This window comes from Oncorhynchus keta, chromosome 37, assembly GCF_023373465.1.
Source record: "Oncorhynchus keta strain PuntledgeMale-10-30-2019 chromosome 37, Oket_V2, whole genome shotgun sequence".
NCBI classification, from domain to species: Eukaryota; Metazoa; Chordata; class Actinopteri; order Salmoniformes; family Salmonidae; genus Oncorhynchus; species Oncorhynchus keta.
The window spans coordinates 483,115-507,094 of NC_068457.1; the positions used below are offsets into that span (position 1 = coordinate 483,115).

At 41.7% G+C, this 23,980-nt stretch overlaps 1 protein-coding gene across 3 annotated transcripts in view; it reads right to left on the reverse strand.

Moving 5' to 3' along the window:
• Positions 1-16,132, reverse strand: part of LOC118370033 (matrilin-4-like) — a 62,542-nt gene extending 46,410 nt beyond the window's left edge. The window contains exons 1-6 of one of the 3 annotated variants that reach the window (XM_052498955.1): positions 15,881-16,132; positions 11,071-11,212; positions 10,649-10,851; positions 9,938-10,328; positions 9,398-9,520; positions 8,807-8,929 (exon numbers count right to left, since the gene is read on the reverse strand). In XM_052498955.1, coding sequence (XP_052354915.1) covers positions 8,807-8,929; positions 9,398-9,520; positions 9,938-10,328; positions 10,649-10,851; positions 11,071-11,143 — 913 coding nt within the window. In that variant the 5' untranslated portion in view covers positions 11,144-11,212; positions 15,881-16,132. Of the gene's footprint in view, positions 1-8,806; positions 8,930-9,397; positions 9,521-9,937; positions 10,329-10,648; positions 10,852-11,070; positions 11,213-15,870 lie in introns of all 3 variants that reach the window. The other 2 variants (XM_035754788.2, XM_035754790.2) reach the window with 2 other exon arrangements.
• Positions 16,133-23,980: the final 7,848 nt, after the last annotated feature.

The window sequence follows — 23,980 nt, forward strand, 5'->3', positions numbered from 1 at the left end:
AACCAAAAAGCAGCATTCCCCAAGAGAGGATGACTTTCACTTTAGCAGTGATAAATTCATGAACTTCTTTGAGGAAAAGATTATGATTATTAGAAAGCAAATTACGGACTCCTCTTTAAACCTGCGTATTCCTCCAAACCTCAGTTGTCCTGAGTCTGCACAACTCTGCCAGGACCTAGGATCAAGAGAGACGCTCAAGTGTTTTAGTACTATATCTCTTGACACAATGATGAAAATAATCATGGCCTCTAAACCTTCAAGCTGTATACTGGACCCTATTCCAACTAAACTACTGAAAGAGCTGCTTCCTGTGCTTGGCCCTCCTATGTTGAACATAATAAACGGCTCTCTATCCACTGGATGTGTACCAAACTCACTAAAAGTGGCAGTAATAAAGCCTCTCTTGAAAAAGCCAAACCTTGACCCAGAAAATATAAAAACTATCGGCCTATATCGAATCTTCCATTCCTCTCAAAGATTTTAGAGAAGGCTGTTGCGCAGCAACTCACTGCCTTCCTGAAGACAAACAATGTATACGAAATGCTTCAGTCTGGTTTTAGACCCCATCATAGCACTGAGACGGCACTTGTGAAGGTGGTAAATGACATTTTAATGGCATCGGACCGAGGCTCTGCATCTGTCCTCGTGCTCCTAGACCTTAGTGCTGCTTTTGATACCATCGATCACCACATTCTTTTGGAGAGATTGGAAACCCAAATTGGTCTACACGGACAAGTTCTGGCCTGGTTTAGATCTTATCTGTCGGAAAGATATCAGTTTGTCTCTGTGAATGGTTTGTCCTCTGACAAATCAACTGTACATTTCGGTGTTCCTCAAGGTTCTGTTTTAGGACCACTATTGTTTTCACTATATATTTTACCTCTTGGGGATGTTATTCGAAAACATAATGTAAACTTTCACTGCTATGCGGATGACACACAGCTGTACATTTCAATGAAACATGGTGAAGCCCCAAAATTGCCCTCGCTAGAAGCATGTGTTTCAGACATAAGGAAGTGGATGGCTGCAAACTTTCTACTATTAAACTCGGACAAAACAGAGATGCTTGTTCTAGGTCCCAAGAAACAAAGAGATCTTCTGTTGAATCTGACAATTAATCTTAATGGTTGTACAGTCGTCTCAAATAAAACTGTGAAGGACCTCGGCGTTACTCTGGACCCTGATCTCTCTTTTGAAGAACATATCAAGACCATTTCGAGGACAGCTTTTTTCCATCTACGTAACATTGCAAAAATCAGAAACTTTCTGTCCAAAAATGATGCAGAAAAATTAATCCATGCTTTTGTCACTTCTAGGTTAGACTACTGCAATGCTCTATTTTCCGGCTACCCGGATAAAGCACTAAATAAACTTCAGTTAGTGCTAAATACGGCTGCTAGAATCCTGACTAGAACCAAAAAATTTGATCATATTACTCCAGTGCTAGCCTCTCTACACTGGCTTCCTGTCAAAGCAAGGGCTGATTTCAAGGTTTTACTGCTAACCTACAAAGCATTACATGGGCTTGCTCCTACCTACCTCTCTGATTTGGTCCTGCCGTACATACCTACACGTACGCTACGGTCACAAGACGCAGGCCTCCTAATTGTCCCTAGAATTTCTAAGCAAACAGCTGGAGGCAGGGCTTTCTCCTATAGAGCTCCATTTTTATGGAACGGTCTGCCTACCCATGTCAGAGACGCAAACTCGGTCTCAACCTTTAAGTCTTTACTGAAGACTCATCTCTTCAGTGGGTCATATGATTGAGTGTAGTCTGGCCCAGGAGTGGGAAGGTGAACGGAAAGGCTCTGGAGCAACGAACCGCCCTTGCTGTCTCTGCCTGGCCGGTTCCCCTCTTTCCACTGGGATTCTCTGCCTCTAACCCTGTTACGGGGCTGAGTCACTGGCTTGCTGGGGCTCTCTCATGCCGTCCCTGGGGGGGTGCGTCACCTGGGTGGGTTGATTCACTGTTGTGGTCGGCCTGTCTGGGTTGCCCCCCTTGGGTTGTACCGTGGCGGAGATCTTTGTGGGCTATACTCGGCCTTGTCTCAGGATGGTAAGTTGGTGGTTGAAGATATCCCTCTAGTGGTGTGGGGGATGTGCTTTGGCAAAGTGGGTGGGGTTATATCCTTCCTGTTTGGCCCTGTCCGGGGTGTCCTCGGATGGGGCCACAGTGTCTCCTGACCCCTCCTGTCTCAGCCTCCAGTATTTATGCTGCAGTAGTTTATGTGTCGGGGGCTAGGGTCAGTTTGTTATATCTGGAGTACTTCTCCTGTCCTATTCGGTGTCCTGTGTGAATCTAAGTGTGCGTTCTCTAATTCTCTCCTTCTCTCTTTCTTTCTCTCTCTCGGAGGACCTGAGCCCTAGGACCATGTCCCAGGACTACCTGACATGAGGACTCCTTGCTGTCCCCAGTCCACCTGGCCATGCTCCTGCTCCAGTTTCAACTGACCTGAGCCCTAGGACCGTGCCCCAGGACTACCTGACATGAAGGCTCCTTGCTGTCCCCAGTCCACCTGACTGTGCTGCTGCTCCAGTTTCAACTGTTCTGCCTTATTATTATTCGACCATGCTGGTCATTTATGAACATTTGAACATCTTGGTCATGTTCTGTTATAATCTCTACCCGGCACAGCCAGAAGAGGACTGGCCACCCCACATAGCCCGGTTCCTCTCTAGGTTTCTTCCTAGGTTTTGGCCTTTCTAGGGAGTTTTTCCTAGCCACTGTGCTTTTACACCTGCATTGTTTGCTGTTTGGGGTTTTAGGCTGGGTTTCTGTACAGCACTTTGAGATATCAGCTGATGTACGAAGGGCTATATAAATAAATTTGATTTGATTTGATTTGATTTGATTTGATGAATTTGCCGGAGGAGATGGCTTCCGTTTTAACCAATTGTGCTATTGTGTGTTTTTTCACGTTATTTGTAACTTATTTTGTACATAATGTTTTTGCCACTGTCTCTTATGACCGAAAGAGCTTGTGGACAGCGATTACTCACCTCGTACTAGACAAATATTTTTTATTTTTATTTAACGAGTCAGACGTGAAGGATTTACTTCAGACGATGGACAAGGCCCAAATCCCCGCCATTCGCATGAAGAAGAGACTGAGATATTGGGGACATAGGTTGGGGTGCCTTGTAAGGATCTGACGGCGAGTGAGTAATCCCCCTCTACCATCAGTCCTATTAGCCAACATGCAATCAATTGATAACTAAATGGATGAGCTACGATCAAGACAATCCAAGCAATGGGACATTAAAAACTGTAATATCTTAAGTTTCACAAAGTAGTGGCTGAAGCCGACATGGTTAACATACAGCTGGCTGAGTTTTTGGTCCATCAGCATAATAGAACAGCTGAACAAAATCTAATATTAAGGAAGTCTTAAGGTTTTGCTCATCTGAGGTAGAGTATCTCATTTATATATTTTTATTTTATTTATTTAACTAGGCAAGTCAGTGAAGAACAAATTCTTATTTACAATGACGGCCAAACCCTAACCCGGATGATGCTGGGCCAATAGTGCGCCACCCTATAGGACTCCCAATCACGGCCGGTTGTGACGCAGCCTGGAATCGAACCAGTGTCTGTTGTGACACCTCTAGCACTGAGATGCAGTGCCTTGGACCGCTGAGCCCCTCTGGATCAGTGGAATGATAAGCTGTATACCACACTATTTACTTCAAGAGTTTTCATCTATATTTTTTCGGAGTTGTCTATTTACCACCACAAACCGATGCTGGCACTAAATGAGCTGTATAAGGCCATAAGCAAACAAGAAAATGCTCATCCAGAGGCGGAGCTCCTTGTGGCCAGGGATGTTCATGCAGGGAAACTTAAATCCATTTTACCTAATTTCTACCAGCATGTTAAATGTGCAACCAGAGAATAAACAACAACTCTAGACCACTTTTACTCCACACACAGAGACGCAGAACAAGCTCTCCCTCACACTCCATTTGGAAAATCTGACCATAACTCTATCCTCCTGATTCCTGCTTACAAGCAAAAACTAAAGCAGGAAGTACCAGTGACATGCTCAAAAGGAAGGGGTCAGATGACACAGATGCTAAGCTACAGGACTGTTTTGCTAGCACAGACTGGAATATGTTCCGGGATTCTTCCGATGGCATTGAGGAGTACACCACATCAGTCACTGGCTTCATCAATAAATGCATTGATGACGTCATTCCCACAGTGACAATAAGTACATGGATGACAGGCAACATCAGCACTGAACTAAAGGGCAGAGCTGCTGCTTTCAAGGAGCGGGACTCTAACCCGAACGCTTATAAGAAATCCCGCTATGCCCTCTGACAAACCATCAAACAGGTAAGAGCATCAACTGTTCCGGACGACTGTGTGATCACTCTCTCCGTAGCCGATATGAGTAAGACCTTTAAACAGGAAAATATTCACAACGCTGTAGGGCCAGATGGATTACCAGGACATGTACTCTGAGCATGCACTGACCAACTGGCAAGTGTCTTCATTCACATTTTCAACCTGTCCCTGACTGAGTCTGAAAATACCGACCGGTTTCAAGCCATGTAATGCTATGAGAGGCTGGTCATGGTTCACATCAACACCATTATCCCAGAAACCCTAGACCCACTCCAATTTACATACCGCCCCAAAAGATTCACAGATGATGCAATCTCTATTGCACTCCACACTACACTTTCCCATCTGGACAAAAGGAACACCTACGCGAGAATTGACTACAGCTCAGAGTTCAACACCATAAAGCCCTCAAAGCTCATGACTAAGCTAAGGACCCTCGGACTAAACACCTCCCTCTACAACTGGATCCTGGACTTCCTGACGGGCCGACCCCAGGTGGTAAGGTTAGGTAACAACACGTCTGCCACGCTGATCCTCAACACTGGGGCCCCTCAGATGTGTGTGCTCAATCCCCTCCTGTATTCCCTGTTCACACATGACTGTATGGCCAAGCACGACTCCAACACCATCATTAAGTTTGCCGATGACACAACAGTGGTAGACCCGATCACCGACATCAATGAGACAGCCTATAGGGAGGAGGTCATAGACCTGGCAGTGTGGTGCCAGGACAACAACCTCTCCCTCAACGTTATCAAGACAAAGGAGATGATTGTGGACTACAGGAAAAATAGGACCGAGCACACCCCCATTCTCATCGACAGGGCTGCAGTGGAGCAGGTTGATAGCTTCAAGGTCCTTGGTGTCCACATCACCAACAAACTATCATGGTCCAAACACACCAAGACAGTTGTGATGAGGGTACGACAATGCCTATTCCCCCTCAGAAGACTGAAAAGATTTGGCATGGGTCCTGTCATGGAAAATTACATAATTAGTCACAATGCTATCCTGTGTTTTACTGCTTAAAGAATAGTCTCTTGTTATATGCTAGTGTTTTTTCTAACCTGATTCAAACTTGGATTGGTGTGACTTAGTCATGAGACATTTGGGTGCAAATCCCATGGGTTTACTATCTACAGAAAGTCACATGCATGGAACCTTGCAGAAGGGAGTACAATATAGTGTTTGTTGTTGTGAATGCAGTTAAACGGTTGAGCCCTCGGCTATCAAACTTGTGCTATCTTAACTTTAGACAGACAACGGATGACCTTTTAGACACTATCTGCTGACTGCCACGTATACAGAAAGGGGTTGTATGTATTTTCTCTATAAAAGCATTGAACCGGCACTGTTCGTTGATCTTTTCAACTATCACTGCTGAGTGGGTAGTTGATTCTCCATTTGTACAAATCTCATAATAAAGTGTTGTTTGAAAGAATCAGAAGCCTCTCTTCCATTTGATTAGATATTCCCACAACAGTCCTCAGATCCTCAAAAAGTTATACATCTGCAACATCAAGAGCATCCTGACTCGTTCCATCACCACCTGGTATTGCAACTACTCTGCCACCGACTGCAAAACACTACAGATGATAGTGCTTGTGACCCAGTACATCACTGGGGCCAAACTTCCTGCCATCCAAGACCTCTATACCAAACAATTGCCAGCCACCCTAGTCATAGACTGTTCTCTCTGCTAGAGGTACCGGAGTGCCAAGACTAGGTCCAAAAGGTTTCTTAAAAGCTTCTACCCCCAAGCCATAAGACTCCCGAACAGCTAATCAAATGGCTCCCCGGACCACCCCCATTTTTACGCTGCTGCTACTCTCTGTTTATTATCCATGCATAGTCACTTTACCTCTACCTTCAAGTACATATTACCTCAATTACCTTGATTAACCGGTGCCCCAGCACATTGACTCAGTACCGGTACCCCATTTATATAGTCTCGCTACAATTATTTTATTGTTACTCCTTTATTGTTACTCCTCCCCCCAAAAGTCTAAACGAAGTTTATTCTGAAGTGTCATGAAACCTTTTTTTTGTATGTATTTAACCTATTATTTTAGGTTCTAAACTATCTCCATATACAGTGCCTTGCGAAAGTATTCGGCCCCCTTGAACTTTGCGACCTTTTGCCATATTTCAGGCTTCAAACATAAAGATATAAAACTGTATTTTTTTGTGAAGAATCAACAACAAGTGGGACACAATCATGAAGTGGAACGACATTTATTGGATATTTCAAACTCTTTTAACAAATAAAAAACTGAAAAATTGGGCGTGCAAAATTATTCAGCCCCTTTACTTTTAGTGCAGCAAACTCTCTCCAGAAGTTCAGTGAGGATCTCTGAATGATCCAATGTTGACCTAAATGACTAATGATGATAAATACAATCCACTTGTGTGTAATCAAGTATCCGTATAAATGCACCTGCACTGTGATAGTCTCAGAGGTCCGTTAAAAGCGCAGAGAGCATCATGAAGAACAAGGAACACACCAGGCAGGTCCGAGATACTGTTGTGAAGAAGTTTAAAGCCGGATTTGGATACAAAAAGATTTCCCAAGCTTTAAACATCCCAATGAGCACTGTGCAAGCGATAATATTGAAATGAAAGGAGTATCAGACCACTGCAAATCTACCAAGACCTGGCCGTCCCTCTAAACTTTCAGCTCATACAAGGAGACGACTGATCAGAGATGCAGCCAAGAGGCCCATGATCACTCTGGATGAACTGCAGAGATCTACAGCTGAGGTGGGAGACTCTGTCCATAGGACAACAATCCGTCGTATATTGCACAAATCTGGCCTTTATGGAAGAGTGGCAAGAAGAAAGCCATTTCTTAAAGATATCCATAAAAAGTGTTGTTTAAAGTTTGCCACAAGCCACCTGGGAGACACACCAAACATGTGGAAGAAGGTGCTCTGGTCAGATGAAACCAAAATTGAACTTTTTGGCAACAATGCAAAACGTTATGTTTGGCGTAAAAGCAACATAGCTCATCACCCTGAACACACCATCCACACTGTCAAACATGGTGGTGGCAGCATCATGGTTTGGGCCTGCTTTTCTTCAGCAGGGACAGGGAAGATGGTTAAAATTGATTGGAAGATGGATGGAGCCAAATACAGGACCATTCTGGAAGAAAACCTGATGGAGTCTGCAAAAGACCTGAGACTGGGACGGAGATTTGTCTTCCAACAAGACAATGATCCAAAACATAAAGCAAAATCTACAATGGAATGGATCAAAAATAAACATATCCAGGTGTTAGAATGGCCAAGTCAAAGTCCAGACCTGAATCCAATCGAGAATCTGTGGAAAGAACTGAAAACTGCTGTTCACAAATGCTCTCCATCCAACCTCACTGAGCTCGAGCTGTTTTGCAAGGACGAATGGGAAAAAATGTCAGTCTCTCGATGTGCAAAACTGATACCCCAAGCGACTTACAGCTGTAATCGCAGCAAAAGGTGGCGCTACAAAGTATTAACTTAAGGGGGCTGAATAATTTTGCACGCCCAATTTTTCAGTTTTTGATTTGTTCAAAAAGTTTGAAATATCCAATAAATGTCGTTCCACTTCATGATTGTGTCCCACTTGTTGTTGATTCTTCACAAAAAATACAGTTTTATATCTTTATGTTTGAAGCCTGAAATGTGGCAAAAGGTTGCAAAGTTCAAGGGGGCCAAATACTTTCGCAAGGCACTGTATATGGAGATAGTTTAGAGCCTAAAATAATAGGTTAAATACATACAAAAAAAAGGTTTCATGACACTTCAGAATAAACTTCGTTTAGACTTTTGGGGGGACTGTCTGTTTATCCATGTAAGAAGCTGTTATTCAAAGTGTTTCTATGGGCTAATAGCAGCAAGGCCAAATTCAGTGTTTCACAATGCTGGGAAAATACTTTTGCCCATACTGCAGACGTTATATCGGTCTGCTAATACAGGACTATTAATAGCCCAGTGCACTACTTTTGTGAGAAAAAAATGATAATAATAATAAAAAAAATCTAAAAATAAATAATTACATTCTGGCTAAAACCAGCGCTGCAGCTGCAATAAATGAGTATAGCAATGTGTTCCTATAAATTAATTATTATGCTCACTCAGCTGTGCCTCGGAAGTAATAAAACATATGATTTAGGTATATACCTAAATTTTTTGAAAATAATGTCTAAATGGTCTGAGAAGAACAACATTGGCAGGGTAATTCAAGCATAGCCAATATGCAGTGATAATGTATTCGGCCTATTGCCTACTGCACAAACCTCATTGTTACATAACTGTTTTTAATTGGTTAATGTTTCATAGGCTTTTAAGTAATGTTTAAAAAAAATCTGAGCAGTATATCCCTGCTTGCAATTTGACTCAAACTGTTCTTGACCAAGAAAAGGTTGGTGACCACTGGTCTATGGATTTGGATGGATTATGCTATGATGGCCTCACTAACTTGTGCAGGTCTTCTTGTCGTTGTTGAGGGTGTAGCCAATGTTGCAGCCGCAGGTGAAGGCTCCAGGGGAGGAGATACAGCTCTGCTCACAGTCATGCTTTCCCTCAGCACACAGATCTATGGCTGTATCATACAAAGAGACAAAAATCACGGTTGATGGTAAATCAGTAACTGCTGAATCCTAACTTGACCTAGGGCTCTATTCAATCGGAATCGTTTCAGATTCTGTGATAAAAATGTGAAGATAATTTCCATTTGAGATGACATATGCAGCGCTTACCGTGAATTCAGTCCCCACTTAAGCTAGAACATTGCCTTTAAATTTCAATGACGCTGTAAAGCTGAACTTCCACAATGCATATTGAATAGATACATGGCTACATGCTCACAATTAAAACTTTCTTACACATTTCCCATTGGCATATACAAGAACCAGGCCCAGTTACTGTTAAATTCAAGTGATGAAATTAAATTCAAGTGATGAAAATGAATACACTAGAGTTATGCATTCACTTGACTGACATTATATATCGTTAATTAATTTTAAAAAATTATTAAGTTGTCTCATGTCTAGCCCAATGGACAGCCTACCTATGCAGGTCTTGGAATCCTTGTTGAGTGTGTACCCTGGCCGACACAGGCAGTGGAAAGAGCCAGGGGAACTCTCACAGAGGTGCTCGCAGCCATGGTCAGACTCCAGGCATAGATCCATCCCTGGAACCCCAGCAGGTGAGCAAAGAAATCTACCTTCAATCACTCTCATATCATTGACATTAGGAAATATCAAGGATTTGCTCATACTGTTTTGGAAGATGATCAAGTTCCCAAAAGCTAGAATTAGAATTAAATTCTTGATATTGTGCTGCCAAGGATGTAACTTATAGCGAGAGCTGAAAATGAGTTGAGTTTATGAGGACAAATTAACGGATAAACGTTTTACAAGCTTTAAGTCTCAGGTACGAATACATACCTTTGTGAACACTGATGACCTTGACACTTCAGCAACAGTAAAGTGTGATTTTCTCAATTTGATTGAAACTGAGTGGTATCTTGATAATTGCTTACATCGCGCATATTGCTGTACACACGTTTGATGATAATTCAATAATATTACATATCAACCCAACCCACCGCAGAGCTTGTCCTGGAACTGCAGGCCAAACTGGTGGATCAGGTCAAAGGACTCCACCAGGAAGACATGATCCTCGAAGGGTGGCGATGCCATGGCGCGCAGTGAGGTCATATCCGCCCGGGCCACGCCTACTGTGTAGATCTCGATGCCCTTGTCCCGAGCCTCGGCCGCCACTTCCGCCACACGGTCCTGGGGCCGTCCGTCCGTTACAATGACAGCTACATTGGGCACCTTGGGTCTGTCACCCTCAGCTGCCGTGAAGGCATGGTTCATGACGTACTTGATGGCCAGGCCCGTCATGGTGCCCTGTGCCAAGGGGATGATCTCATTGATGCCTTTCACCATGCCCTGCAGCTTTGCGTGGGTCTTGAGAGAGAATTCGTTTTGAACCTAGAGTCATAGAAGCATACAAAGTATCAGTCACCTCTTCATCTGCAGGGTTTGCATGTCTAACTATCTATATTTAGGTACAACTGAGTGAAAAAAACTTTTCAGTTAATTAAACCCTAGGAAAAAAAACATGTGCATCGCAAAAGCTTTTAGCCTTTAGTAATAGTTCTCTAGACTTTGTGGAGTTACAATAACTACGATTGGAAATGGAAGACAAGATAAGAAATACATGCCAAGAACTATCTTCCCTCTCCAAGCGTAGTCCTTCACTAAGGTGTAAAAACACAGATAAATTGAGAATTAGAAAAGAGGTTGTGGACCTGGCTGGAGTACTGTACCAGGCCCACCCGGGTAGCGTTCGATCCCACGTCCAGGGTGTGGATGATGTCGATCATGAATTTGCGCATGGTCTCAAACTCGTGGGGTCGCACACTGCGAGAGCTGTCAATAATGAACACCAGGTCCACTGGGCCAGACTTGCACTTCTGCTCCGGTGCTGGATTGGAATTTAGTTGAAAATCAGCTGCAAATTCATCACAAGCTACATGAATATGAAATTATCTACGGCATAAGCATACAATTAAACAGTCATTTTGTTTCAATTTCATTAACTTCCTTGCAAAGCCAGATCTCATTCTAATTGAATCTGACACAACATTTTGAGGTAAGAAGCAATTGAATGTGTGCCGAACTGCAATGCATTCATGGTAATTTTATTACTTCACTGTTGGATTTGGCTAACCTGCTTTTGGCCTAGCCACAGCCAGGGTGGCCAAGACTAGCAGAACAGATACACAGACACACAGCTGTCTCATGTTTAGGGTGCTGGGCTGGGAGCTGGACCTGTCGGAGCTGGTCTGGGTTTAGGCAGGCTTCACACTGCACTGCAATGAGAGAATACAAAACAAAACATGTCAGAGACATCCATGGGTACTTTACCACCAGCACATTCCTGCCCAGCTCTGCCATAAAAACTCTTGACGCCACAAAGATGGCGGAGGTATACAGGAGTCAGTCCTATCCTGACAGCTGCACCTTCAAATCACCACATGCAAGGGATTCAAACGCAGCACAAGAGTAATCAGTGGAAAAGAGCAATGTCTGGGACATTACAAAAAGCACTTATTTTCTTGGGTCCTGAGAGAGGGGTCCTGGTGAGGTTTATCGTTATCACTTAGATAGCTGTACCTTGAAAAAGTGCTTGTTGTAATTCATTAGCCTCATTTTGGTCAATTTGTGAATGCCCAATGGAAGCTTCCTCAGAGAGAGTAGAAAGATACCACATCAAAAAACAACTGTGGAGTGTGCTATGCCTACTTGGCAGCTAAGTTTTAGTGAACCATTAAACCGATGCCAATTGACATGAGCCATGAATCCTTCTGATATGAAAACGTATGTGAAATCCCACAGACTAATTTCATAGATAACAAGAGAGAGATGGAAAGAAGAAAAGAGGGATACAGACAGAACTAAGTGTGATGACAAAGATGGATCAGGACCTCGCAAAGAGCCCAGATTCTGCTCAGAGAAAGCCTTATGCATTATGGACTTGATCAGTCTCACTTGTTCTCCTCCCAGACTCAGTGCAGAAATAACTCTAGATGTGTGTTTTAGAAGCCTCCTGCCGTAACCCTGTGCATGTGTCTGTGTGCAGGTACAAAGAAGCTTCAGTGTGCCCCACTACCAGAGTATGTGATCGGAGTTCTGCTGTTGGAAATCCTTTTGGAAAGTGCTCAGCATTTAAACATTTCTTTGCATTAAATCACTATAGTCTATAAATTGCACATATAGGCTGTGACGTACTTAAAATTGAATACAAATTAAACAAAAAATTACTTATTAGTGCCTTTGAATTAATTTTTAAAACACGAGTTTGGCCAGTCTGTGGCTTCAGGCTCATGCTATGGTGATTGGAGAGCAGGAGAGCAGGCCAGCAGCGGAGAATATCATCCACACTTGCAGAGCCACTGGGGATGCTTAACATCCCTTTGGTCACTTTTGCCAGGCTGGGCAGAGATGCAGTTTTTTTTATATAGGTAGTCCTAAAGGTTTTTAGGCAAAATAAGCCAATCAAAACGGAAAGCTCCTTAAACGTGGCAATATGCCAGGCCTATTGGGCCAAAATCCATTATGGCCTATTGATAAGAATGGGATTCCCATTTTAAATATATATATATATATATATATATACTACCATTCAAAGGTTTGGGGTCACTTAGAAATGCCTTTGTTTTTGAAAAAAATGCAATTTTTTTGCCTTATTTAATAAAATAACAGACAATTGAACAGAAATACAGTCTAGACATTGTTAATGTCGTAAATTACTATTGTACCTGGAAAAGGCAGATTTTTAATGGAATATCTACATAGGCGTACAAAGGCCCATTATCAGCAACCGTCACTCCTGTGTTCCAATGGTATGTTGTGTTAGAAAATCCAAGTTTATAATTTTAAAAGGCTAATTGATCATTAGAAAACCCTTTTGCAATTGTTAGCACAGCTGAAAACTGTTGTGCTAATTAAAGAAGCAATACAACTTGCCTTCTTTAGACTCGTTGAGTATCTGAAACATCAGCATTTGTGGTTTCGATTACTGGCTCAAAATGGCCAGAAACAAAGAACTTTCTTCTGAAACTTGTCAGTCTATCCTTGTTCTAAGAAATTGCCAAGAAACTGAAGATCTGGTACAACGCTGTGTACTACTCCCTTCACACAACAGTGCAAACGGACTCTAACCAGAATAGAAAGAGGAGTGGGAGGCCCAAGAAGACAAGTACATTACAACTGAGCAAAAGGACAAGTACATTAGAGTGTCTAGTTTGAGAAGCAGATGCTTCACAAGTCCTCAACTGGCAGCTTCATGAAATAGTACCCGCATAATACCAGTCTCAACGTCAACAATGAAGATGCTGGCCTTCAGGATGAGTTCCTATGTCCAGTGTCTGTGTCCCATCTTAATCTTTTATTTTTATCAGTCAGTCTGAGAGATCGCTTTTTCTTTGCAACTCTGCCTAGAAGGACATCATCCCAGAGTCACCTATTGAATTGAGAAATAATAACTATGAATTACTATGTCAGATTGACAAAAATGTTTTCAGGTAATCATGTTTAAACTCAAGTACCTCCCAAATTAATTCATTGTGTCAGTTCTAGCTCTTTGAGTTGTGTTCGTCCTAGCTACTAAATGAAACACTTCTTTACATTCAAAAGATTTATTTCCAGTTAACTGTCACGCCCTGACCATAGACAGCCCTCGGTTCTCTATGGTGTTTAGGTCAGAGCGTGACTGGGGGGGTTATCTAGTTTATAGATTTCTAGGTTGGTGGTTTGTGTGGTTCCCAATTAGAGGCAGCTGGTAGACGTAGTGTTTGGGCACTACGTCCTCACGGTCTTTGTAAGTTTTGTTATTTTGTTAGTTTCACTTAACTTAAACAAATATGTGGAACTATTCTCATGCTGCGCCTTGGTCTGCTCATTTCCAAGATCTTGACATTAACAATGGATGGTAATAGTGAAGATTTCAGTAGGGAGCTTTATGCTCCCATCTGCCCCACATAACAAAATACTCCTGTTTACAAAAAAATACTATGGTGCTTACTATAGCATTCTATAATAGTAAACTGTAGTATGCTATACTCTTTAGTATATCTCGATCATGTGTAGTTCGTATTATAGAATTTTGTAGTATACTGTAGAATACTATACTACGCACTGTAGTATCCCTCAATCATGTAGTGCTTACTATATATTTTTTTAAATATACTGTAGAATACTATACTACACATTGTATTATCCCTTGATTGTGTAGTGCTAACTATAGAATGTTGTAGTATACTGTAGAATACTATACAATTTGCATATGCCCTTTCCCCTCCTTCATATTTGTGACTATATATTTTGTTCCCTACAGGTTAAAGAAAAGAGCAGAAGAACTGAACCTAGCCATTCATTCCCCAGTCCTACCTACTTACAGGTTATGGAAAATGTGCTATTTTAGTATTTGTCCGGTAGGTTTCTTCAAGGAGAAATCCCCAAAAAGATCATAAAAAAGGATAATAAAAGAATAAAATAAACAGACTACAGTATGCTACACTAATGTCTGCAAAAACACTACAGTCATATCAGCAAAAACACAACAGGAAATAGCACAGTGTTCATTGTAATGTTTTCGTGCAAAAACACCAGTGAATAGTATAGTATATAAATATAGTAATAAAACTATTTTTCCTGTGTGGCTTTTTTCTCACCGATGAGCTTCTCCTCCAGTTCCTAAGCCAGCAGTTGTTAAGGTAAGGTTGCGAAATATGCTTGGTATTATTCTAATGAGTTCTACCCACCCAAAAAGACAAGACAAAATTTGGTCAATTAATTTCTACATGAATGAATCTGGTGCACATCAAGTTCCACCAAGTTAATTAAGTAAATTCTACAAGAGGGGAGAAAGAGGTGGGAGAGGAAGGGGGAGAGAGGGAGGAAGGGAGAGTGAGCTACACATTCATAGTGAGTGAAGAGAATAGACAGTTGTGGCTGGCTCTGTGGCTGGAAGGGAGTTGAGTGACAGCTTGAGCACATATTCAGATTAAGACACAGCAGCTTCTTGTTCCTTCTCGATTGGAAGCAGATGTGGACTTTGCTACTGTTAGCAGTTTCTCCTGCCTCTTCTTCTCCAGGCAGTCACTGTGCACCCACACATACCGGCAGTTAGCACCCTCAATATACTCACTCTACAATACACAATGTTGCATTGATAACCAGGTCATATAAAATCACTTGTTGTTTTTTAAACTAACCGCAATTCTCATTATACACAATTTCACTGAGAGATGTGGGTTTGTTGGATATTATCCTGTTTGATGATAGTTTCTAAATAATGAATTGTACTAAATGATAGTGTAAGCCAAGTTTTGTTTAATGTATACTTTTTAAACTGCAATTTAATAATATCATTTTATCAAACCATTAGCCTAATAAGCACAGATTGGCAAATATAGATTTGACTAATTCCATCCTATCCCAATGAACTCTTTAAAGATAATCATTATCTAGTCCAACACAAACCGATAGGCTACCAGCAACTGCTGCTGCAATTTCTACTACAGTAATGCATTTGCCTAACACTAATACTAACAACATAAGTTGTAAATATTTGTAATAGTTTTTCTACAAATCATTTTTTATCTTCAAGTGTAGACTACCGTGACTGCACAGTAGTGCATACATAGCTTTGATATGACTGAGCAGTATAGGTGTATATAAATTAGCGACACCTCAGGGATAGACTTCATATTGGCAACTCTTATTATACCTATGATGGTAACATCAGAAATGACAATCCCATAGTGCCGCTAATGAAGGGTCAGACAGACATTTCCTTACTGGGTCATGTTGCCTGTTTGACCAAAATATTTATTTGCCTATAGAGTAGCAAAACAAAACACACTGATACTGGTCTATAGATATGCAGTCAGTGAATGCTGAAAAAAAACATGCTCTCTCCATTACATTTTCAGCATCGTTGCAGAATTCCATGGACCCTACTCACCTGTACCCACCCGGGGATTTGCTCACTCTCCTGGGAATGATGCTGGGTAGGACGGAACCTTGGCCGTTGGAATGGAACAGGTAAGCTACTGCTGTAAATGCAACTTTTTAAAACACACAAAATGCCTGTTGTGACTCACAAAAAGTCCAAGTAAAAGCAAAGGTATCCAAGATTCAAGTCACGAAGCTGGGAGGATTGAGTGTTCCTGTGAGGTTTTTGCCTCGTCTCAACTGGTATTCTGTCATGGAATGAAGGAATGGAGGCTCATGCAGGTATTAAAATACAGGCAATGACAGTGCAAGTGTAGACCCCACCCCCCTTTGAAATAGGAACCGCTGGGAAGGCACAGGAGGGACACATGCCAGGACTGGGATGATCTTGCTCCTTTTGTGTGGAATACAATAAATTCAAACTTACTGAGATGACTAAATAAAGTTTAATTAAACTATTTAACTCTAGGCTACCCACTGTGCTTTTCCAAATGACCAATGCTAATACTGTAACAACGACTTACCAATGACAACATTAACAGTAATTTTGCCCTAGTTTCGTAACTGTTGGAGTGCATTTTGTTTACTTCATGCCTTATGTAGCCATGCATGGTGTAAAAAAACAGTAGGTCTGTGCTCCTGATGCCGTGACCTCTAGGAGAAAGTCTAATTTAAACTCTTGGCACCCTGGTGTTTAGGCAGACAGCTCAAGTCAACTGTGAACCCAGGGTCAAATAAGAGCTCAGTGATCTGGACAAAACATTCCCTGAACTTAGAGCCCCACTCACCTCTTAAAGTCTAAGGGGAAAATAGTTGTAAGAGTGAAGTTATTGTGAGACAATTCAATGAGACATTTTAACATGCATCACTATGTCTACAGAAACGAGACGAGCATATAAAACTGAACTGGTACATAAAGTCAGTGGGAAAACTACTGTACATACAGTAAGCTTGGATGTTTTTATTGTTTTGCTATAATGTGTTTGGCCTAGGGATTTGCCGGTGATGGACAGTTGTTGTCCTGTGCGTTTAAACCCCAATTTTATTATACTGTGCCCGGTTTCATGTTAGCAATGGAACTTGGGCTTCTGAGTGTTTTGTGTTTATCTTTCCAACACAACGGTGTTCCCCAAAACACTACGCAGAGAGAACGATTGCTAAGTGGGTTGTTGAGGCATATGTCGATACTGATACAGATGTTAGATCTTAACTCGATCACTATTTTGCCATAGAGAATGTTCCTGATGCATCAAGGCTGAATCACAAACGGCCGTGATTGGGAGTCCCATAGGGTCAAGCATCGTCCAGGTTTGGCGGGTGCAGGCGGTCATTGTAAATAAGAATTTGTTCTTAACTGACTAGTTAAATAAAAGGTGAAATAAAATACAATCAAGACGGATATAGGTCTCCACTAATCTATGACAAACAAGTTTCTAGTGTATCCGAAGGTTATGAATGAACTCAAAATGTAGTTCAACAGTGGTCTGGGGTGGTCTAGCGGTTAGGGTGACTGCATTCAGTATGCACATATAGACCTACTGACTTGATATGGGTTTGATTTAGTTACACATTTCCAATATGGACAGACCAGGGTTATTTTATCCCCAATGTTCATAAGAAATGACCATACCAGACACTTTTGGATAACATAAATAGGAAACGAATAAAATATGTCAGTAGGCTACACCAACATTCAAAGTGTGTGGTATGCGTGATAAACAAGGAAGTACTTTATTTCTATTGTACGAAATGCTTGCAAATAGATAAATCGCCCATGGCTTATTCTGACCCTTTACTCAGTACTTTGTTGAAGCGCCTTTGGCAGCAATTACAGCCTCGAGTCTTCTTGGGTATGACGCTACAAGCTTGGCACACCTGTATTTGGGAAGTTTCTCCCTTTTCTTCTCTGCAGATCCTCTTAAGGTCTGTCAGGTTGTACGGGGAGTGTCGCTGCACAGCAATTTTCAGGTCTCTCCAGAGATGTCCATCAGGTTCAATTCCGGGCTCTGGCTGGGCCACTAAAGGATATTCAGAGACTTGTCCGGAAGCCACTCCTGTGTTGTCTTGGCTGTGTGCTTAGAGTCCTTGTCCTGTTGGAAGGTGAACCCACACCTCAGGCTGAGGTCCTGAGTGCTCTGGAGCAGGTTTTCATCAAGAATCTCTCGTAGTCCCGGTCACTGAAAAACATCCCACAGCATGATACTGCCACCACCATGCTTCACTGTATGGATGGTGCCAGGTTACCTCGAGACGTGAAGCTTGGCATTCAGACCAGAAACTTCAATCTTGGTTTCATCAGACCATAGAATCAGACCATAGAACTTTAGGCGCCTATTGGCAAATTCAAAGCGGGCTGTCATGTGCCTTTTATTGTTGAGTGGCTTTCGTCTGGCCACTCTACCATAAAGGCCTAATTGGTGGAGTGCTGAAAAGATGGTTGTCATTCTGGAAGGTTCTCCAATCTCCACAGAAGAACTCTAGAGCTCTGTCAGAGTGACCATCAGGTTGTTGGTCACCTCCCTAACCAAGGCCCTTCTTCCCCGATTGCTCAGTTTGGCTGGGCAGCCAGCTCTAGGAAGAGTCTTGGTTGTTCCAAACTTCATCCATTTAAGAATTATGGACTCCACTGTGTTCTTGGACCCCTTCAACGCTGCAGAAATGTTTTAGGGCGGCCCGTCAGGAAGTCCAGGATCCAGTTACAGAGGGAGGTGTTTAGTCCCAGGGTCCTTAGCTTAGTGATGAGCTTTGTGTGCACTATGGTGTTGAAGACTGAGCTGGAGTCAATGAACAGCATTCTCACATAGGTATTCCTTTTGTCCAGGTGGGAAAGGGCAGTGCGGAGTGCGATTAAGGTTGGGGCGGTATGCGAATTGTAGTGGGTCCAGGGCAGTGGTTCCCAAACTTTTTATACTCTCGTACCCCTTCAAACATTCAACCTCCAGCTGCGTACCCGCTCTAGCACCAAGGTTAGCACACCCTCAAATGTAGTGTGTTTTTGCCATCATTGTAAGCCTGCCACACACTATGCGATACATTTATTAAACATATAAGTTTATTACAACCAGGCTCGTGGGAAGTGACAAGGCTCTTACAGGACAAGGGCACTAATAATATAATAATAATCAATTATTTTGCTCTTTATTTAACCATCTTACATAAAACCTTATTTGTTCGACAATTGTGAATATCTCACCACAGGTTAATGAAAAGGGTGTGCTTTAAAGGATGCACATAAATCTGCAATATTGGGTTGTTTTGGAGAGTCTCAGTCTTAAATAATTTTCCACACACAGTATGTGCCTGTATTTAGTTCTTGTGATATTGAGGGCCGAGAATCCACTCTCACATACAGTGGGGCAAAAAAGTATTTAGTCAGCCACCAATCGTGCAAGTTATTCCACTTAAAAAGGTGAGAGAGGCCTGTAATTTTAATCATAGGTACACTTCAACTATGACAGACAAAATGAGAAAAAAAATCCAGAAAATCACATTGTAGGATTTTTAATGAATTTATTTGCAAATTATGGTGGAAAATAAGTATTTGGTCACCTACAAACAAGCAAGATTTCTGTAGGAAGCTGTGAGAATACTTGATGATATTAGTATTGTAATGAATTTCCTCCTCTTCTTCCGAAGAGGAGAGGCGAAACGGATCAGAGGACCAATACGCGGCGTGGTAATTGTCCATGGTTCTTTTTAACACGTTAAGGTACACATGAACAACTGACTACAAAAAACAAGCAATGTGAAAACTCAAAACAGTCCCATCTGGTGCAAAGACAGAGACAGGAACAATCACCCACAAACACACAGTGAAACCCAGGCTACCTAAGTATGATTCTCAATCAGAGACAACTAATGACACCTGCCTTTGATTGAGAACCATACTAGGCCGAAACATAGAAATACCCAAATCATAGAAAAACAAACATAGACTGCCCACCCAACTCACGCCCTGACCATACTAACTAAATCCAAAACACAGGAAATAAAGGTCAGAACGTGACAAGTATGGTTGATTTGCGGTCTTCCACAAACCATAGCCCTCTAGGTACGGTATTGAATTGTATAGCCTCCAAATACCACATCCAGCTGCCCACTGGCAGCGATTATATATTTAAATATTTCTTCAAATCCTCCTGCTGCAGGATTATTTTCCTCCTGTGACGAAATGGGTAATATTAAGATGTGACATCTGTAAGACTGAAAGGCAGCACTGCTCTCTGATCAGCTTTTGCCATTCAAATCTGACCTTAGCGTTAGAATAATTCCACATTACTGACGACAGATCAGCTTCTAGAAACATTTCACACATGGCTGCAAATATTTTATATCTTTGCACACGTTGTTACTCATCATATATTTGACAGATAGGAAAAATTACAGATAGTAGCCTAAAAGTAGCGACTCCGGGATGCTGGCCTTCTAGGCAGAGTTCCTCTGTCCAGTGTCTGTGCTCTTTTCCCCATCTTAATCTATTTTTATTGGCCAGTCTGAGATATGATTTTTTCTTTGCAACTCTGCCTAGAAGGCCAGCATTCCGGAGTCGCCTCTTCACTGTTGACGTTGAGATTGGTGTTTTGCGGGTACTATTTAATGAATCTGCCAGTTGAGGACTAGTGAGGCGTAAAATAAATAAAAACCATATGGGGATGAGGTAGGTAAAAATGGGTGGGCTATTTACCGATAGACTATGTACAGCGGCAGCTATCGGTTAGCTGCTCAGATGTTTGAAGTTGGTGAGGGAGATAAAAGTCTCCAACTTCAGCGATTTTTGCAATAGTGTGTGTATTTGTCACAAATGTATAAGTTGTACAGTTATTTATGAACAATTAAGTTGTTAAATTTGACGCTGTAAAACCTAGCAGTCTATTTATTTATCTGAGAGTGAGGCAGATATATAGAATTTAGCAAAAACATGATTATTTGTATCTCTGAAATGAAACCATAAAGTAATAGATTTGTCATGAACGACCACATGCCATGATTAGATAGCGAAAAAACACATGGTCTTTCATAATTTCTTTAAACAATAAAGCTAATTTACCAATATTTCTGAAAAAGGATATATAGCGTTTTGGAATGAAACTCTTCAATTTCAAAGACATGGCAACATTGTATTTAACAACGCACTTAGCTGTTCTATGAGTGTTCTGAGGCAGTAGGGGAAACAAGCATTTTCAAGTGCAACTTTAGTAATGATGGTTTTGGGAAACAGCTCGGAGATTTGCTCTTACGAAGGTTCTAACGATTAATTTAGCCTTAAGATGCTTTTGGGAATCGGCCCTGATCTGCTATCCAAGCACTTGTCTTGGAATTTTCTCACAATGTCTTTGGTTGTGTGTAGTTTGACTTCTCAAAAATTACGAGAAGGCCCTTTACAGGAATTATTTTACTCAGGCCCTATGCATAACAGCTACACCAAGAGTGTGCCAGTGCCAATTATGGGTCCTCCATCCTCAGAACAGTAACCTGCTGTTTGGTTTATTTTCCCTCTTTCCTCTGTCTCTATGTCCACCTCTCCACTCATATCGGAGAACCTTTTCAAAACACCAAAATATGAGGCACATTTCATGGCCCTGTGGGTAATAAGAAAATACTCTTTCTCTCTCTCAAGAAACCTTGAATGTGGTTGTCTTTGTTCAGAGAGCTGAGTGGTGCCATTTAGTTATGGCAAAGATGATCTGTATACTGACAAGATACTCAACTGACCACTCTAACAATGGAAATAAATGTCAGCAAAGGTGGAAGGCCGGCGGGAGGAGGCGCAAACATTCTAGCATGTGCTTGCTGTTTGGGGTTTTAGGTTGGGTTTCTGTACAGCACTTTGAGATATCAGCTGATGTACAAAGGGGCTATATAAATACATTTGATTTGAACAACAGCCACAATATCAATTTATATCAGTACATTCATAACAACCTAAACATTACGAAACTTCTATTCAATCAAATTAAGACTCACATAGCAATTTAAGCTTATGTTGACCAATGTCGACACTCTCATTGACCACAGATTTGGAGGCGGAGTCAGCTCTCTCGCTTCACCTCTTCCTCTCTGGTTACGGTCTTTGTTTTAATGGTCACATCTTGTTCATATTTTTTTTAAGCAATACTTTTTTAAAAACAATTTGTAAAACAAGTGCATTCTATCTTGTAATGGGTGAAGTTTAGTCAGGAATTAAAACACACAATTTCTCTCCTACCAGTCTGTACACCTAAAATCATAGTGGGAACCATCTTAGGCATCTTTTGTATGTATTATAACCTACTTGCTTTGCCAAGTACCTGTATTAATGGATCACTCATCCTTTGAGAATATGCTTATATCATAGTGGATTCAGAACTATTCAGAGTGAAGGCATGCCAAAGTCACACTTCCATGCAATGGCGAACAAGAAAGAAAAGGTTTTCATAATGGTGGGCTAATTTGTTGATTTTATTTTGATATGAAAAAAAACAAGTTCACCTAAATCAATCATGTAATTGTAAAGCTGTTTAAATTATTAGAATCTTGAATTCTGGGGAGTAGCCTACATTGGAAGTGTCAGCCATTTTTCATAACTTCACTCTTCTAAAAACAACAATGGAGAGTTTGTCTATTTTTTGAATTGAGTTCCATTCATTCAGCAGACCGTACCAAAGTTTCTCTCCACTGCCAAGAGTCAGCAGGGAGTCAGTGAGACAGTATCTGCAGTTTCACCCTGAACAGTCTGTACAAATAATCTGTGCAAAGGTCGCCCAAAAATCCAGTCGACAAGGCCCCCACCGGTTAAACATCCTCCAAATGTCTCACATCTCTCATCTAGCTCTGTCTGTGACCCATTGCCTGGTTGAAAAACTTTACTCAACCTCCATCATAAAGTCTACATTATACTGAACCTAAGTCACTGTTCTGTACCAGAGTCACGGAACACTGTTCACCTTAATAATGTTTACATACTATTTTCATTCACTTTACATGTACAGTGTCTTTGGAAAGTATTCTGACCCCCTGAATGTTTTCACATTGTTACTTTACAACCTTAGTTGGGTAAAAAAATGGGTAAAAATAAAAACTTCCATCAATCTACATAAAATACCCCATAATGAAAAGGGAAAACAGGTTTTAGAACATTTTGCAAATTAATTAACATTTAAAGACAGAAATACCTTATTTACATAAGCATTCAGTCCCTTTGCGATGAGACTGGAAATTGAGCTCCGGTGCATCCTGTTTCCATTGATCATGCTTGAGATGTTTCTACAATTTGATTGGAGTCCACCTGTGGTAAATTCAATTGATTGGAAATTATTTGGAAAGGCATACACCTGTCTATATAAGGTCCCACAGTCGACATTGCATGTCAGAGCAAAAACCAAGCCATGAGGTTGAAGGAATTATCAGTAGAGCTCCTCGACACAATTGTGTCGAGGAACAGATCTGTGGAAGGGTACAAAACAATTTCTGCAGTATTGAAGGTCCCCAAGAACACTGCGGCCTCCATTCTTAAATGGAAGAAGTTTTGAACCACCAAGACACTTCCTGGAGTTGGCCGCAAGGCCAAACTAAGCAATCGGGGAGAAGGGCTTTGGTCAGGGAGGTGACCAAGAACTCGATGGTCACTCTGACAGAGCTCCAGAGTTCCTCTGGCAGTATCCCTACAGTGAAGCATGGTGGTGGAAGCATCATGCTGTGGGGAAGTCTTTCAGCGTCAGGGACTGGGAGACTAGTCAGGATCGAGGGAAAGATTCATGGATTAAAGTAAAGAGATCCTTGATGAAAACCTGCTCTAGAGCGATAAGGACCTCAGACTGGAGCACAGGTTCCCCTTCCAACAGGACAACGCAGGAGTGGCTTCGGGACAAGTTGCTGAATGTCCTTGATTGGACCAGCCAGAGACTTGAACCCGATCGAACATCTCTGGAGAGACCTGAAAATAGCTGTGCAGCGACACTCCCCATCCAATCTGTCATACCTTGATCTGTTTCATCCGTCTTTGTGCATGACTCCACCCCCCCTCCATGTGTCGCCCATCTTCCCCATTATCTCCAATATGTTTATACCTCTGTTCTCGGTCTGTTGCCAGTTAGTTTTGTTTCGTCAAGCCTACCAGCGTTCTTCCTGTGCTCTTGTCTTTC